General features: G+C 39.2%; 1 protein-coding gene and 1 pseudogene across 1 annotated transcript; one reads left to right on the top strand and one right to left on the bottom strand.

Annotated features, from left to right (window-relative positions):
• Window positions 1–9889: 9889 nt before the first annotated feature.
• LOC120676813 lies at window positions 9890–11860 on the top strand (annotated as a pseudogene).
• Window positions 11861–13839: 1979 nt separating this feature from the next.
• LOC120676716 lies at window positions 13840–17447 on the bottom strand. The gene is made up of 5 exons (XM_039958073.1): window positions 16961–17447; window positions 15309–15444; window positions 14623–14849; window positions 14360–14533; window positions 13840–14288 (listed from the first exon to the last, which is right to left on the bottom strand). Exons 1-5 carry the CDS (start codon window positions 17153–17155, stop codon window positions 14202–14204), a joined length of 819 nt encoding a protein of 272 aa, XP_039814007.1. The 5' UTR covers window positions 17156–17447; the 3' UTR covers window positions 13840–14201.
• Window positions 17448–18489: the final 1042 nt, after the last annotated feature.

Below are 18489 nucleotides of genomic sequence, written 5' to 3'. Positions count from 1 at the left end.
TTTTGAGTTTTAGCTATGGTGATAAATTATTTTTAGATTGGTTGAGAAAATTCTATATGTGTGATTTGATGTGTACTACCACAACTAATAAATATCAATTCACATTGAAACATTAATGAGCAATGGAGAAATTTTGTTTAGTTCTTATCGTTTCAAAATCTCTTTGCTTTTATTTGTTCTTTAATCTATGCTTACTATAGCCCCATGTATGCATGCTTCCATATTATATGTGTGTTGCACCTTCCTCCCATAATTAGCCGTGTGCCCGAGTCAACAAATTCATTATTGTAGATGGCAAGGTGTAGTGTTATCCTTTGTACTACTCCCTCTCTCCGTCCTTCTCCCTTCCTCCCTTTAGATCTTTGCCTACTACCCTAAAGTTATTAAAGACACATTTTTAATTATGTGCATCATTCTGTCTCATCGAACACTATCCTACAACTTGCATGGTGGTGTGCATAATAAAATTTAATGTATGACTTGCTTTACTTTAATCACATCACCATTCTTGTATGATAATATCATCGTTCTTCTCTCCTAATTTTTTTGCTCCTGATCGTCCATTCCATTTTCACTATTTTATTTTGAAATTCGATTCTCTATTAATTATATCTGACATATACTTTTATTTAGCTATTTTTGTTCAAATTTTATATACAAATTTACTACTAATTTATTAATTTTAATTCTTGATTCAGCGTTTTATTAATTATTTTTGGCATGAAATGTTTTTGAACTTGTATACCTTTTTAACTCAAATTGTTATTTATTTATTCATTCTATTTCATCTATACTATTTATTTAACTATTTTTCTTCCTAATTTTCTCTTTAGCTGCTACATAGTTTTATATTTTTATTTTTTTAAAATTTATCTATTTATTAGTCATATTTGATATGGATTTATTGGTCACGTGCTGATTTCCTTATGCTTTTAGTTTAAATTTTAAAAAAATTATGAAATGTTAATTGCTTTTTATTTTTAGAACTTAGAATTTAGCTATTTACAACCCGCATTTTACATGAACTTTTTGGTTAAGTTCTACTTTCTTTTTTATTTTTTCTAATTCCAAATTTATCTATTTACTAATCGTATTCTACATGGACTCCTCAGTCATGTTCTATTTTTCTTAATTTTTAAATTTCTGAATAACCAATTTATTAGTCATATGTGATATTGATTATTGGATTTCCTTATCTTCTAATTCCAAATTTATCTATTTACTAATCATATTCGGTATGAACTCTTTTGTAATATCCTAATTTTTCTTTTTTTAGTTTCAAAAATAGCTATTTATTGGTCATATTTTATATGGGTTCTTGAGTTATTTTAGACTATTAGATCTTCATAAAATCCGAAGATCGAAAGTCAGTCTCAACCTCCATAGAATGCTAATATCTAAGACAAATATCTCTCTTATAGGTAGATTTTTCTTATTTTTAAACTTTTACCAATAGTCGTATTTGACATGAACTTCTTGGTTAGTTGTTTCTTTGTATTTTAATTTTCAATTTAGGTATTTACTAATAGAAACCTTTTCTAGTGCTAATAATTTTCTTACTTTAGAATGCTAAATTTAGTTATTTACTAACTGTATTTGATACAGACTCTTTTTGTCAAGTTCTGTTTTTTAAAAAAAATCCAATTTAGCTATCTACTAACCGTATTTGGTATGGACTCAAGGGCGTCCCGGCCAAATTCGGGTCCCTGTGCGAAATGATAAGATGAGGTCCTATTGGTCTAGTAAAATTAAACAATAGTTCATCTATTCTTTCATAATAAACCTTTCCATTGCCCCTTTCTGAGATTCAATTAGTTCATCTATTCTATATTTCTTTCTGCGCTTTTTGATAGCCGAAATCATATTTCCTATACTGTTTTGCAATGGAACAAAATTAATAAATGTATTTTAATCATCAAAACAAAAGCATAATTAAATGAAGAAAGAAGAAAAATACCATGCAATCAAGTCTTACTCTTGGCCTGGCGCCTTGGCGAGTGCCTTTGCAATTGCAACTTGCAAGCGGCGATGGAAACGCAATTTCAATTTGGCACTCGCTCGCTTGTTTCGGAACGAGTGAGCGGTCCGACCAATGAGGGTGCAGTCCGACCTGTGCGCCCTTTCAGGCTTTCAAACCTTCGTATGGGGCTCCGTGCCTATATTTCCTTTTTTTCTCTCCCACGCGCCCCGCCCTGCTCCATGTGGGCCCCGTTTGGTAAACCGTATTTATTCATTGCGGCCAAGAAATTTAGAATTTCGAAATCAGTTTCCTCTTATTTCCCTCTTCAGTTATGATACGGAGAAGTTTTATGGATTGTTAGGCACAAAGTTGTGTGTATAATAAATTTATGACACAGAGAAGTTTTCATGGAATTGTTACGCACAAAGTTGTGTGTATAAATTTATGATGCGAAGAAGTTTTCATTATCTTCTACAAATTTATGCTACAAATTTTTTGTGGAGAATGATGCGGAGAAGTTTTCATTCTATCTTTTTTTACTTGCAAACTTTCTCGCTAGCAGTAGGTTTTCTCATGTCAACTCAAAGATTTATCACTAAGGACTTATTATGAAAAGTTATGAAAAGATTTTCTTAAAAAGTTTTTAGTCATCAAAATTATACACAAAAATTATACATAAAACTTTATATCTTCCATTTTTTATATTAAAACTTGATTTCCACCCCCCACCCAACCCTTCTTTTTCCCACGGTCCCAAAATGTTGTATTTGCGCAAAAAAAATTAAATTGGAAAGCGCGTGAATAGAAAATGGTGTTGTTAGTTTTTGGTGGGCCCACTAGGTGATTTGGAAGCGTGCCATTTTCTGAAATGTCGTGGGGGTGGGGGAGTGCTGCGGACAAAATCGGAATGCCGAAACATACCAGAAACGGAAAGGAAAATGGTGTCGGGAATCGCTCGCTAGCGTAAATCCTGGCGACCGCTCGCTGATTAGCCAACCCGCGATGGAAATTAGAATTGGATTGGATGCAGCCTTGCTGGGCGTCGGGCGCTAGTCCTACTTGCCCGTTGCCAATGCCGCGTGGGCGTGTCCGCGATGCCGCGATAGCCAGGGCGATGGGCGATGCCGAGTTGCCGACGGCGATGTCGCGTCTGAGATGCCAGACACGAGCCGCGAAGCCGAAGCGTCGGTCTGGGGTTTCGCGTCATGAGTCTGCGCTAGGATTTTTTTTTTTTTTTTTGAATTGGAAGGCCGGACGTCAGGCACGCACGGGATTCACGCTGATCAGTTCAACTTCTAGCAATTGGGCCTCTTTTTGCTACGAAATGGGCTGCAAACTCAAGAGATCGAAGCCTCTTATACTACTTATAAGTATACTTCATATTTAGTATCTAAAACAAAGTTATTTCGGCGGCCTTTGAAATTTGGGGGCCTTGTGTGGTCGCACAGCCCACATGGACCTAGAGACGCCCCTGTATGGATTCTTTGGTCATATTTTATTTTTTATTTCCAAAATTAGCTATTTATTAACTGTATTCGATAGGGACTCTTAAGTTAATCTAGATTGTTAGATCTTCGTAAAATCCAATCGAGCGAGTTCTTTCTTTTTTTAGATTAACGTGAGAATTTCTAGACTCTCTCGACTAATGTGATGACTTCTTTTAACACTCTCTTATTAATATAACTAGCAAGGTACCCCGCGCAATTTGCGCAGGTATCTAGTTTTTCCTCTAAACTTTTAGATTTTTTTACAATAGAAAAGTTGAATGTAAATAGTTTTGTTTAGTTGTATCCTTGTTATTGTCTTGTTCTAATGATCATGGTCCAGACACACAGGTACATCATTATTTTTTTATTATATTTTGTGGTGTGTTTTTGGATTATAATTTAGAAAAATGAATGCTTTATATAGAAATACATCTTTTGGGTATTTACTGGAGTAACTAAATATTTATATATTTTATTTTGACAACAATATTACTTTTAAAAAATACTTGTGATGTATGATTTTTCTTGAATGTTCTAGTTACGGTGCATGATAAATAAATTACTTCAAAATTTGTAGAAGAAGATTTTGGTAAATGATTTAGTCTAGATACCAATAAAAATATAATATAATTTCTTTTCATTATCCTCCAATCACCCATTGATATAGCCTCGTATTGTATGCTCTCATATTATCTTAGGTATAGTTATCTCTATAATGATTCCAAAAACCTTTGCCCGCTATACTATGGTAACCGAAGATGCATCACTGATGGTGCACGCTATTACTTTTGAACACTACATTTGGCTTGCTATCAACGGGCGTGCATCTCAAACATCAATTTTCAAATTGCTTTGTTCTACATCTCGCTTCATCGCTCCATAATGGTTTTATCATCTATCGTGCCTTCTTCTCTTATAAATATTTTTAGCTCTTTGTCATCATCAAATGACAATATTACGTAGCAAAACATCACTATCTCAGTTTTTCTTGGTGTTGCTAGTGACGATCGTCATGCTTTGGTAATAGAGACAATGCAATCCATGTTAGAGCAATCATCAACTTGGTGATAGGGCTAATATTATGTCGTGGCTATGATATCGATGCACCACCATGCAGTCATCGCTATATTTCTAATTTTGTTAGGCTAGTTATCTATGTGTTTTTCATGTTTAGAGACTCTCATCCGCTCATCATTCTCCATATCAAAATCACTTCTTAGCAAGTTTTCTATCTTCCAATTATGTAGAATATGCTACTATTCGGCTAAGGTTCTTCGTGGCTAACTCATAAATTTTTTCTTTTTTAGTTAATATGGTAATTTTTAAATCGTCTTGGCGAATGTGATGGCTTCTTTTAAACACTTTGTTTAAAATTCATATACAAATTAACTACTAAGTTTATTAATTGAAATTCTAAATTTAGCTATTTATTAATTAATTGAACATGAAATGTTTGAGAACTTGTAGTCCCGTTTATAATTCAAATTTAGGATTTATTATTTGAATTTGACCTAAACTATTTATTTAGTGATTCTTAATCATTATACAAACTAACTACTAATTGTTTTGTATATTTTAATTCTTGCACTTATATATTTATTAGTTATATTCCATAAGGACCCTTTGGTGAACTGCTAATTTTCTTATATATTTAATTTTAAATTTAGCAATTTTGCTAATAGTAACTCTTTTATATCAAGTGCTAATGCTAATAATTCTAATTTTATTATTTTTATAATTATGACTTTATATATTTAATAATTGTATCCAACATGAACTCTTTGGTTAATTCCTAATTTTCTTATATTCTTCTAATTCCGAATTTATAGCCACGGGTAGCTAGTTTTTTATTGAATTATTTTTGTATTTTTACCTTAATAGAAAAGATGTATTTGCTATTTTATTTACCTATCTTTCGCCCTCGTTCAATATTACATGTACCTTTCTATGTATAGAAGTTTATATCAATCATTTATTTCTATACCACGTTTGCATATTTTAATACTTTAATGTGCAAAATATCAATTTGAGAATCGTATTTAATATTGGGTCACGTTGAATAGATGTTTGACCTCGATTTGTACCTTGCAATATTTTATTATTCTTTAGCAAAAAGATCTCAAACCTAGTTGAATACCTAAGTAGCTTCTAGTAGACTTAGGTCTTGCTTATTGTGGAAACAAATTAAAAATAATGATAAAATATTTAGAAAAAGATTGGGCCTCTTTGCTGGCTTCGGTCAAAATATATTATTTTTTATTCAATTTCACTTGTCCATACAAAACTTATATACATGCTATATTACTATATATCTATATATTAATTTTTATTCAGTGAAACCTATTGCTATTTTCCCCATTTATGTAGATTTTTTTATTTATTTTTAGCACATCTGACTGATTGCATAATTGGTCAACTTCATACTTTTGTCAGCTCGGCGATGTATAGTTCCAGACATGTCTTCACTGTTGTTTCTAACTCTTTTCTTTTGACTTCCATTTCCTTGAGCAATTTTGATTGATTTCTCCATCTTCTGCTTTTTTCTCCACACATTTGAAATCAATTAGTGTATTTCGCATCCGATGCACCTAACGGAGTAGTTCCTTGTTTAGTTCGACTCACTTGCTAAGTTTAGATTGTGTCTCTTGCTGTTTTTTCCTAAGCGAAGTGGAGAAACAACACCAACTGGATTGAATTATTTTGTTGTAGACTATCAACTTAGGGCTAGTTTGGCAGGACTTCGGCTATGGCTGAAATGACTCCGGTTGTAGCTCCGTTGATGGAGCAACTTCTCTAATGGAGATGGAGCTTGGAAAACGTTTGGTAAAACTACTTCTATTTTTTTCATGAATACATGGAAGATGTTAAATATGCAAAGTGCTCCTAGCTTATGATTCCGTACAAATAAATTTTATTATTCTCCTACAATTTATAATATGATTTTATAATAAAATAATTTTATATGAAGTAACATAGTAGTAATATAATAATAGAATAAACCAAAAATTTATCTTTTCTTTTTTTTACCCTCACTTTTGTCATTTTTTCTATCTTTCTTTTCTCTTATCTCTTTTTCTAGTTTTTTATCCGATCTACTTTGCTCCTTCTTTATCTTTTACCCACACAAGTTATGTATAGATTATGGAATATGTAATATTTTAAAACACGATATAAGTCAAGATACTAATGGAAATATGGATTCTTATGCGAACTTTGTATTTGCTACGGGCTCTGTTTTGGTAATACAGACTTTGGGTAATTTAGAATATTGCATCTTCATTGAATTCAACATGAACTCTTCTAGTTAGTTTAGACCACGTTGTGTCTCCTTTAACACTATTACATTTGATAATAGATAAATAATTAATTATTATACTTAGAAAGGTTAATTTTTTCTTCATATTAATGGAAATTAACGCTTTGCCTACGCATCAAGAATATCACACGTGTGTATGGTTCAGCGTGGCGCATGGAGGGTATCGTGCTTTCGTCTATTATGGATACGGGCTCAACCACATTGGTGTCTTTCTATTCGTAATGCGCGCTGCTAGCTTCTTGCTATTTGAATAGTTCAACATATAGTTTTGTGCACTCCGCAGCATCAGAGAACAAACCCGCTGAATGCCTAAGTTGAAATAATTTAATATGGTGCAGATCGATATATGTAGGGCGAATAGTTGAACCACAATTTCATAGGCCCCAGTACTGACATATGCAAGTCGTGCCTCTTATTTTTGTCGAATTGCTAGTCAGGCTGATCAGTTTTTGTACGCATAGCAAATAAAACAAATTAGGTTGTGTTTAGATGCAGAAAAAATTTAGACGAAATTCACTGTAGCAATTTTCAACCGAAAGTAGAAGGACTAAACATGATCTAATTATAAAATTAATTACACAGATGGACGGGAAATCGCGAGACAAATCTATTAAGCCTAATTAATCTATCATTAGAGGTTGTTACTGTAGCACAATATTATCTAATCATAGTCCAATTAGACTTAAAAGATTCATCTCACAATTACACTCGGGGTTATGGAATGAGTTTTATTAGTTATCCACATTTAATAATTCTAATTAGTGGTCACACATTCGAAATTATTGCAGGTCCTAATTTTTTTTGGAATCTAAACATAGCCTTAGGATGGAAACTGCAGCACTCAAATCGAGCTCCTCATCCTCGGGATCGAGTTGTTTCCTGCCTAAACGAAGTTCTCATGACTCAATTTAATTACTTCTTGTCCAAATTGATTTTTCTCATCTGCGGATTGCGGCCTAGCCAACCGTCCAACCCTATCGAGATCTTGTTCTTTATTGGATTGAACTTCTTTTCATCAATAATTATGTTGCTAATTCTTGAATTTATTTGCTTGCATCTATCTAGACCGGGTGTCTCATTATCTAAAATTGAGCTTGCATCTATTTAATAATGTGAGCGACGTAGAGGACAGGATGCATGGAGGTGTTGTACGTGTGTGATTAGGGAAGGGAAACATAGAATCCATGTCCATGTTATCGTATTCGGCATGAACTCTTTGGTCATGTCCTAATTTTTTTTAAAAATTCGAAAATAGCTATTTTCTAATAATATTTGATATGGACTCTTGAGTTGATCTAGACCGTTAGATCTTCATAAAATCCAACGGTGCAAATCTTCTTTTTTTAGATTAACGTGGGAATTTCTAAACTCTCTCGGCGAACGTGGTGGCTTCTTTCGACTTATTTTAACCTTCTCTTATTAATATAATAGATATTTATATCTATATCTATTACTAAAGCGAATAAGATTTCCATCTAAATTTATATAATATATATATCTATACATATTACTAAAGCGAATAAGGTTTCCACCTAAATTTTTTGTTTGGTCCGTTTTGTGTTATTGACAGGTGGACCTTAGTCCATCCCATATGCGAGTCAAATTAGAGTATTAGACCTCCTCCGTCCACGACTCGATCACATAAATCTCTATAAATTAACCCACGAGCACTAAATATGTATCTGATACTTATACCAACTTTGTCCGTAGAAACACATGGGCATAATTGATTAGTATATAGATATATGCGAAAGTTTAGCACTTAATTTTAACTCATGCAAACAGACCCTTGGTAGTTATAAAGTTGTTATAATCGTCCGGGTTCAGCCGGTTTGTCCAAGGCTGTACTTTTCATGTCGTCGATGCTAACCTCCCTGCCAAACTATGTAGCACCGATATAGATAGACGTATCAGTATCGGCCCGGTACGGATACGTGGATATATCAAATTTCGACAAAAGTTAAAGGCACAAAGGTATATCGGAGTATCGAATACGGATACGCGGATACGTATCGGATACGTGATATGGGGTTGGGGTCATGTTGAAGTATCGGGGTTATAGAGCTGCCAAACACAGCATCAAATCGACGCCTGGGTTTTGCGGGACGGTGTCCGGGGTCGCCGCCAAGAGAGATCTCAGGTTTGCCGCCGGCCGCGCATGCTGGATGCCGTCCGCTGCCGCCCTGCCGGCCCTGCGACAGCGCCGGCGTTGACGGCGTCCTCTCGCACGGACCGATCGAGTTAGTCAGCCCATGTTAAGATCTCTAAAGTTTTTGGCAAAAAATATCACATAACATAATGTGCTAAATAAAATCTATTTACAAAACTTTTTGCATAGGTAGACTGTAAATCGCGAGACGAGTATAATAAGTCTACTTAGTTTATGATTTACAACAGTGGTGCTACAGTAACCATTCGCTAATTATGAATTAATTAGACTTTTTAGATTCGTCTCGCGATTTACAATCCATTTATGCGAAAAGTTTTATAAATAGACTTCATTTAGTACTCCGAAATAGCAAGATTTTCTTTCAAAAATTTTATCCCTAAACATCTAAACACAACCTTATATTGATGAAAGAAGGAAGCAGTACATGGTAAGGACAAATTTGGTCTGAAACATTATGAGCGAGCATCGTACCTAGGTAATGGGTTTGGGTAGGAAGAAAAACAGCACTCTGCAACTAGTACTAATTGTTGTCAAAATACTGAAAAGTTGAACTCGGAAATGATTTGAAGAGGCTAGAGCTGTTTCGTCTTCACTCCCCATCTTTCGCTACGATTTCACTTCCATTTTTACGGCTCTCGATTTTGTTTTCATTCCACTCTAAATTACATTAGCAGCTCGAGAAGCTCCAGTAAAAGTAAAATTCTCCAGAGTAGAGCGGTTTCAATGAAAGGTGTAGTGTTTTTTTTGCCCCCCATCAACCTGCAGTAGCCACTCCACGACGCGGCTGAAACGCCAAAGCGGCATCTCGCGTGGACGAGGACGACGGCGATGCCGCGAGTTGCCGGCCATACAAATTACAAAGCTGCATAGCAAATCGGGAAAGGGAAATGTTCGCAAGAAAATTTTGTCCGTTGGCGTTCGCAGCTGCAGTACGCAACGCTTGCGTCGTCCAATCAGACAGACCTCTTTATTTCCAGCCTCATCCGTCCTGCACCTCCAAGAAGCCTGCAGAAGCTCGCCAGCCATCAGTTCCGTACTTCCATGGAGCAGCCGGCGTTCCACCACCTGTGCCTCCTCCTGGCTCTGCTCCTCCCTCCCCTGCTCCTCCTCCTCAGGCAGCTCATCAGCAAGCGCGACGGCGGCGACGGCGTCAGGCTGCCGCCGGGCCCGTGGCGGCTGCCGGTGATCGGCAGCCTGCACCACCTCGCGGGCCGGCCGCTCGTTCACCGCGCGTTCGCGGACCTCGCGCGCCGGCTGGGCGCGCCGCCGCTCATGTACCTCCAGCTCGGCGAGGTCCCCGTCGTGGTGGCCACCTCCCGCGACGCCGCGCGCGAGGTCATGCGGGCGCACGACGCCGCGTTGGCGTCGCGGCCGTGGAGCCCCACCATCCGGATCATGATGGAGGAGGGGCAGGGCCTGGTGTTCGCGCCCTACGGCGACCTGTGGCGCCAGCTCCGGCGGATCAGCATCCTGGAGCTCCTCAGCGCCCGCCGCGTCCAGTCCTTCCCCGCGTCCGGGAGGACGAGGTCGCGCGCCTCGCCGCCGCCGTGGCGGCCGCCGCCGCGTCGCCCCAGGGCGCGCCCGTCGACGTCAGCCGCCGGATCGCCGAGCTGGTCGCCGACTCGGCGGTGCGGGCCATGATCGGGGACAGGTTCAGCAGGCGGGACGAGTTCCTGGTGTCGCTCCAGGAGGGCCTCAAGCTCGTGGCCGGGCTCAGCCTCGGCGACCTGTTCCCGTCGTCGCCGCTCGTGAGCTTCCTCAACGGGACGGCGCGGCGAGCGCACGCCAACCACCGGAAGAACTTTGCGCTCATGGAATGCGCCATCAAGCAGCACGAGGAGCAGAGAGCCGCCGCGGCGGCGAACGGCACTGACCAGGAGGAGGAGGAGGACCTGGTGGACGTGCTCCTCAGAGTACAAAAGGAAGGTGGCCTCGACGTGCCTCTCACCATGGGAATCATCAAAGCCGTTATCCTGGTAAGTGTGCACTCCCCTCCGTCTCAAAAAAACAAGTCATTCTAGGATTCAAAATTTATCCTAAAAAACAAGAATTCACTGTGTACTGTTTGTTTCCATTTTATTTACCATGCATGTTTCCTAGCTTATTATGAGTAGCTTCCTGATGAAACTTTGCTGATTAATTAGGATCTGTTTAGCGCTGGAAGTGAGACATCAGCAACAACCTTGGAGTGGGCAATGTCGGAGCTCGTGAGGCACCCGGACGTGATGAAGAAAGCCCAAGCCGAGCTGCGTGGCACTCTCAATGGGAAGCCGAGAGTGACTGAAGATGACTTGCCACAGATGAAGTACCAGAAGCTGGTCATCAAGGAGACACTGCGGTTGCATCCGCCGGCGCCATTGCTTCTGCCAAGGGAGGCTAGGGAGTCCTGCAAGATTCTTGGCTACGACGTGCCCAAGGGCACCACGGTGTTCGTGAACGCGTGGGCGATCGGCAGGGATCCCAGGTACTGGGATGATCCGGAGGAGTTCAAGCCGGAGCGGTTTGAGTCCGGTGCAATCGACTTCAAGGGCATGGACTTTGAGTTCATACCGTTCGGCGCGGGGAGAAGGATATGCCCGGGAATGCTGTTTGCACAGTCGAACATAGAGCTCGCGCTTGCAGCCTTGCTCTACCACTTCGACTGGAAGCTCCCTGACGGGTTGAAGCCGAGTGAGCTGGACATGAGTGAGGACATTGGCATCACTGTTCGAAGGAAGAACGCCTTGCTTCTGCATCCCATTGTTCGCGTGCCCCTCCTATCAGCACAATAGCTTCTTCCAGGGCGTTATAGTACTTATCAAAATAAAAGCGTGTTATGCGAAAGGGCCTGTGGTAACAGGAGACTCCAGTGGCACCTCAAATTCTGGGCTCGATTTCTTGTGCGAGTGAATATTCTAAAACTTAACCGCATTATGTTTTCAGTGGTAGGCAATGTTTCCATCGATAGCGAGACACCTATGGTGACTTCGTCAATCTCGAAAATTTACTGGCTCATTCTTAAAAAATGCTCATAGAAATAGTTTTTGCGTACGTGTGTTCATAGGGGTAAGTGTGCGTGTATTGCGAATATCTGAGTTGTACTGTGTAAAATCTAAAAAAATATGTTATAGTAACTACCTAGCTATGATTTGCATGCAATTTGAATTATTCCATTGCTACGTCCACTGATAGGTCGTGGACTGCAATACAACGCCGTATGATTTTTTATTGAAACCAAATTAAAGTTGTATCAGGCGCGTCAGAAATAACTTGTACTAAGAACCACAAGCAAATAGCGCAATTGTGCTGCTAGAACATAATTATCATAACTAACCTATCAACATGTGCTCCCGCACGGACTCATTAGAATTAATATAAAAATAAATTTATAGCTAATAAATATAATTATTTATCTCACGCTCTCTTTCATCTATTAAATATACTAACACATAGTCTAAAATACATATTTATTATTATCTGGTTGCAATATATTTCATTTTGCATCACACCTCCGCTTGTGTTTGATATATATTTAATTGAATCATTTATTTGTGAATTGATATTCTTATCTCTTCCATCATACATGAATAAATGGTGATATATATCTTGGGTAGTATTTTTTATATAAATAATAATAGAAAAATTAATTTAGAATTTTTTATTGTTACACTTTAATATTTTGTTATAATTTTATAATTTAGATTCAGATTTAGGGGTTACTTTAACTTTTAATAATAATATAATTGGATAATTTATATGCAAATATAAGAGGTTATTTGTATTTTTTTTATAATGGTAGAGGTGGGTAATTTTTTTAGAAAAGGTTACAGATCCAATGACTATTATGATTAGAGTTGTCAGATTGATGGCCGGATGTTTCTGATTTTTATGAGAATTTCTAGAATTTCTCTATATTTTTAGAGTGTTCACCTAAGATTCTAGGTGGCTTCACGTGAAGACTTCCAAATAAATCTTCAATTAGTAATAGTAAGATATGTTGTGTGTATTTTTACTATATCTGTTATCTTCATAAGGGAATGTTCAAAGAAACCTTCATGTTCGTTGAGAGAACTTAAAAATATTACATTAATAAAAAATAAACGAATATATACCGTTGGTCTATGATGAAATGGTCTACTTAACTTAAGGAGTCCATGTTGCATACCATCAGTAAATTATCTTAATACCTGGTAATAAAAAGAAGTTGTTGTCGCCACCATCGCTGCATTTTTTTAAGATAATGGATAATAGTTCTAGCTTCATCTCCTCGTAAGAGGGGGATCGGTCCAAGATTATTACAAGTAGAAGCGCACAACTACACGCCTACACCACACCAAGAATTTTGATCAAAATGAAAACGACTCAAAAACCAATTCGTAAATTAACAACAATCCATTTAAGGTAAAGAAACGTGGTGCTGCCATTGCCAAGGAATGACATGCCAAAATCAAGAGCTTCTAGTCGCTACCACTTCGCTACAACTTTGTCTAAAATTGGAGCCAGCATGTTCCCCTGAATAATATTGGCAAAAGAATAAAAAACAGACATTTGTCAAGAACCACCTCATTTCTGCTCATCCATATTGCCCAACAAAATGATAATAAGTATAGATTTGGTTTATTTGGTCTTAGATTGCGCAAAAAAAGAACCATTTTTTTAAGGGGGCATAGGCAAGCATATCTCCATTATCTAAAACTCGTTTACAATTCTTCCCACCATGTTGTTTGTACAGTTTTTTGTTTTTGTTTTTTTTTTATTTTTGCAAGGCTAGACGGGCGTCACCACGAGCGCGACAGTTTCGTTGGTGAAAAGGCCAAAAAGGAAGGGGTGAACATGAAGCATAATCATATTCATGCCTCAACGTGTGGCTAGGTGCATATTGCAGATGTCTCTGAGACGAGAACATTTCTTGCTGACAAAACATTCCTTCCCTCTATCAATATTATAAATACATCGCTTGATTCTTCAGGCTGACAGAACATTCCTTCTCTCAAGTCTCAATCAATACTATACATACATCACTTGATTCTTCTGTAATCCATATTACAACGTATCTGTTCTTACAATTCCAAACCCAGCAGAACATAATGTTACACGCAGGCAGGAAGCACCAGGTGCCCCGCCAACCATAAAATGCCTTCTCATCTCAACTTCAAACTACAAAGGATGATTTCAGGACCTTGATGTTGGTGCTTTCTTGCTGCATAAGCCCGATGATTGGTGGTATGATGGTATATGCAACATTTCAGCTCTCGACCTAAAGGTCCCGAGTTATATGCACCACATTTCTTAGAAGACATCAGGGGGAAAACGTCCAGGCATAGAATTGTTCTGCTGAGCTTGCTTCAGATGCACTCTAAGTGCATAGTTATTTATCTGCAATGAACCACGATTCCCATATTTAACCTTTTGTACTGAATGGTCAAGAGGTGATGAACAGGGAGTACCTCGAGAGTTTTTAGCTGCTCCTGATACTGCAATACCAACTGTTTCAGGCTGTCAGCCTCCTGAGTCCTCACATCGAACTCTTTTTGGCGCTCATGTTGTATTGCAACACCCCGCTTCAGAACAGCATTCTCGCGCAGTATTATTGACAGTTGATCCTTCAGCATCACATTTTCCTATGGACAAGTAAAAACATAACCATTTAGGCTTCCCAATGAGCACAGGTCCAACAGATTAAAATGCTAAGAGATGTATACTACAGTACCCTGTGCAAATTATGCACTGCTTCAGCCCCTACGCGATCCATAATGGATTTTTCAAAGGCCTCCAAAGCCCTGGAGGCACGAGCTCGTGCATCATCTATGTCGGAGGAGCTCATCATCTCTCTGACAAATAGCTCAACCCATTCGGAGCTATGATTATTTGTCTGATCATTATCAGTTGCAGGGGGGTGCTCAGTAACTACACCCAAATGGCCATTACTAACAGTGCCTGTCCAAGATGGAGAATCATAAAGGTTAGCATCGAAGGAGATAATTTACCCAGCAAAATAAGGTGATTTCAAAATGATACATATTCTAGAACAAATAGAAGCCTAAGTAATACTCAAGACAAGAAAAGATAGCAGGTGAACTGAGGCGGTTGGCACAGTTGATAGTTAGCTTTAGCCTATACAATGTAAAGGCATTCACTGCTACCTCAAATAAACATTGATAATACAAGGAAATATGCATATGCTGCAATTTTGGAAAGACAACTAAAGATGCCTCCTCGATGGCATTGTCCAAAAAATTATTGAAGCAACACCAAGCGAGTGATGGAATTTGTAATTGTAGCAAACATTAATCTAACAAAGTTCTTGCCAGCAATAAATCATGTGAATACACAACTAATATATGCTACAATTTTTTGCATGCAACTGTGTTATATAATGAATACCAATCACGATACCTTCAGCCGACAACTTAAGAGCTGCCGATAGGCCCTTCTCAGATTCACCAACAGTAGACTCCAAACGTAGCTCAGTCAAACTTTTTATTGCAGAATCTAGATCATCTCCGGATGCCTCAAGAGCTCTTTCAAGCAACTGGCATCATTTTAGAAATCAGTATAATACAAATTAATCATATCCCTTGATTCATTCACTACCAAGACAAGCTAAATAGACATCAAGAATACAATCCTATCATTGCTAGTCTCTAAAAAAATGGTAATGTTCAAACGAAATGCCCAGCCGGAGATAACAAACCGCATAACTAGAAACATATATCCAAACAAAGGATACATGGAATCAAATGTATGTGAATACCATGGAAGACATAAGAAAATCTTATATGTGTGGGACACATGACATAGACCGATATAAATATCATTAGCTGTTCTCTGACACAATTGTATAGATTTCTCCAAAAGCTTGATATATCAAAATAGGTGGGTGATTGTTGAATGTACGCACTCAACCTATCAATATCATCTGCATCTTTGCAGTAATGCAATAAACCTCAAACAAAATTGATATAAATATCTAGTTTCATTCAGTGTTTTAAATAGCAGGCTATAAAATTTAGCGGAGAGAACTGCTCAATCACTATACCTCCGCTATAGCCCGCTATTTAAAAACACTAGTTTCATTGAATTCATATGATTGAAACCGCCATTTTCAATAAATAATGCAGTGAGAATTGTAATTCCACAAAATAACATCACATAGGGCATCACCAGGAGCAAGAATAAAAGGAGACGCCAAAATGAAAAAAGCTTTCTGAACTTGCAAACCCAATGTGAGCTTCAAATAAACGCAGTACCCAACATGTCATCAACTAATTCGACGCCTATACAAAACTGGACAGTTCATAAATAATTAACTTTTGAATTCTATGAAATGCTCAGGGGGTCAGAATATCAAACTTCTTGGTGGGTATTCAAAACAAGGCACAGAAATAGATGAAGGTTGAGATAATCTTGCTATATGCGCAATTATGAACTACTATATCCTCAAACTGGAAATTTCTTGCTTGGCTATAGTAGTGGCAAACAAGTTGCATGCGCTACACTCTTCACATATCAGTATTTGTACTTTCCCTGCTTGATAAATGCCCAAATACCATTCTTTTTTTAATTCATAAGCATTGTGTAAAAATTGAACAGGCATACGTCAACATTTTAGCTCCACTTTTTTACTTATAAACAGATTTGCCCATCATCTAAAGGCATCAACCCGACTTCATATAGTAAAACGCACACACATCAAATTGAACAATAAAACCCAAAACTTTAAAAACGAGTCACGGTTCACCCAAACACTATAGCTTACAGAAAATCTTGGAAGAATGCAAAAATTGCACAATCAAGAATCTACTAGCATAAGAATCTGTGTGTGTGTTTTTTTTACATCCAAGTGCTCACACCAAAATCGATACCATCTAGGTCACCTAGCTGCAGCAGTCTTATCTGATTCGCAGTAGCAAGATCTAGATTCTAAAACGCCGCTACCCACGAAATAGAAAATTCTGTTAGAACCAAACGAGCCACATTTCCGCGTCCAAACGCCAGCTCTCACCGAATTCTGTCTAACAACAGATAAACAGAGCGCATAAACGAACCTGAGGATCCATGTCCGGGAAGAGGGGGAGGAGGTGGTGGAGCAGCGCCTCCCTCCGGCGAGCCGGGGAGCAGCGGGCCCGCTTGGAGGGGTGATGGTGATGGGGAGGGGGAGGGGACGGAGGGGAGGAAGAGGAAGGTATAAGCTCGTCGCCGAAGATGGAGGAGGACCTCTTGCCGCACACTACGGCAGACATGGTGGCCCCCGCCCCCGCCTCCGGCTCACCGCGCCGCCGATCCGTTCGTCGCCGCCAACCGCGCTACTCGCCCCCGCCGGCGCCGGAGACCATCTGGCCCGTCGGGGCCCGGCCGGTGCGCCCCTCCCCACACGGCGATCCACGGCGGGACGGGGCTTGGGTTTGGGATCCGGGGAGGCGCGCGCGGCGCGGGGCGGCCGGACGGTGGCGGCGGAGAGGCGGAGACGGCGGCGCCGGTGGTGCGGGGATGGGGAATTTGCTTTTGGTTGGTTGGTTGGGTTGGGTTTGATGGCTGCGACGCTGGGCTCGAATTTTATGTGGGTCACGTCACATTTTATGGACGCGGCAATGTGTGTTTTTTTTTCATTTCCCAGATGTCTTTTGAGGCTTTTTGCTGCTGCAATGGAATGCCTACGCAGGGCACTAGGAGGCTGGTGATAATTTAATCCAGGTTTTCTTCATTATGCTTTATACTTCTAAATTTTTCTAATGAGATAGTACATGAAATGATGAGACATTAGAGGCTAAGATATGACCTTGTTAACCACTTCAAAACTAAAGGTGAAAGTATTCCATGTGATCTTTATATTTGGTAGATTTTATGGATTGATGGTGCACCTTAAAATTGGTACATTTTCCTTTTCAGAATTGCTTACATGGATCAATGGAAGGTTTGATTGCATAGTGAAAATATGAAAGGTCAATGAAGTAGATTGGGGACCAAATGCAAGTGTTTCTAACATCCTCCACTAGGCTATCAGTATTTTTCGGTGCAAGGAATTAAAGAGTCCAAGCCCAACACGTTCTAGAGTTAGATTCGGACTGCAAAAAAACAACAATTTGTGATGGACACCACAGTTGCATATGGACTCGGATTGGACGTTCAAGTACTTCGTAGAAAGCTTATCAAGTCTACTTTCCAACGGATCTGACCTCACGTCCATATCTGTTCGGAGTCGGCCACAATCGTCTATTTTATATCGAGATGTTTTCTGCCCACGATGCTGCGTCATCTTATTTTGGCCCAATGGGTCGTGTATCAAGTTGAGTCCATTATGGACGCGTCTTAGGGTTAGAGCACGACCCCAGCATCCCTGTGGTCGTCCTCCCACGTTCTTATACCCTTTAGCCGCCGCCAAGAACATTTGGATTTTGTTTTCGTCGAGTTAGCCATTGCTGTCACCTTTCAGCGCGCGTGTTGGACCAACCGCCCGTCTGATTATTTACGGAACCCCACCATATTGTTATTCAGATTGAGTTCATCAATTCTATCTAGCAATCTAGTGCTTGTTCTACTTGTTCTTGCTGGTTCTCGATTGCTTGCAGGACAAGTG

This window comes from Panicum virgatum, chromosome 1K (assembly GCF_016808335.1).
Source record: "Panicum virgatum strain AP13 chromosome 1K, P.virgatum_v5, whole genome shotgun sequence".
Lineage (NCBI taxonomy): Eukaryota > Viridiplantae > Streptophyta > Magnoliopsida > Poales > Poaceae > Panicum > Panicum virgatum.
The sequence above is the reverse complement of the archived record's forward strand: the minus strand, read 5'-3'. Positions and strand labels throughout refer to the sequence as shown.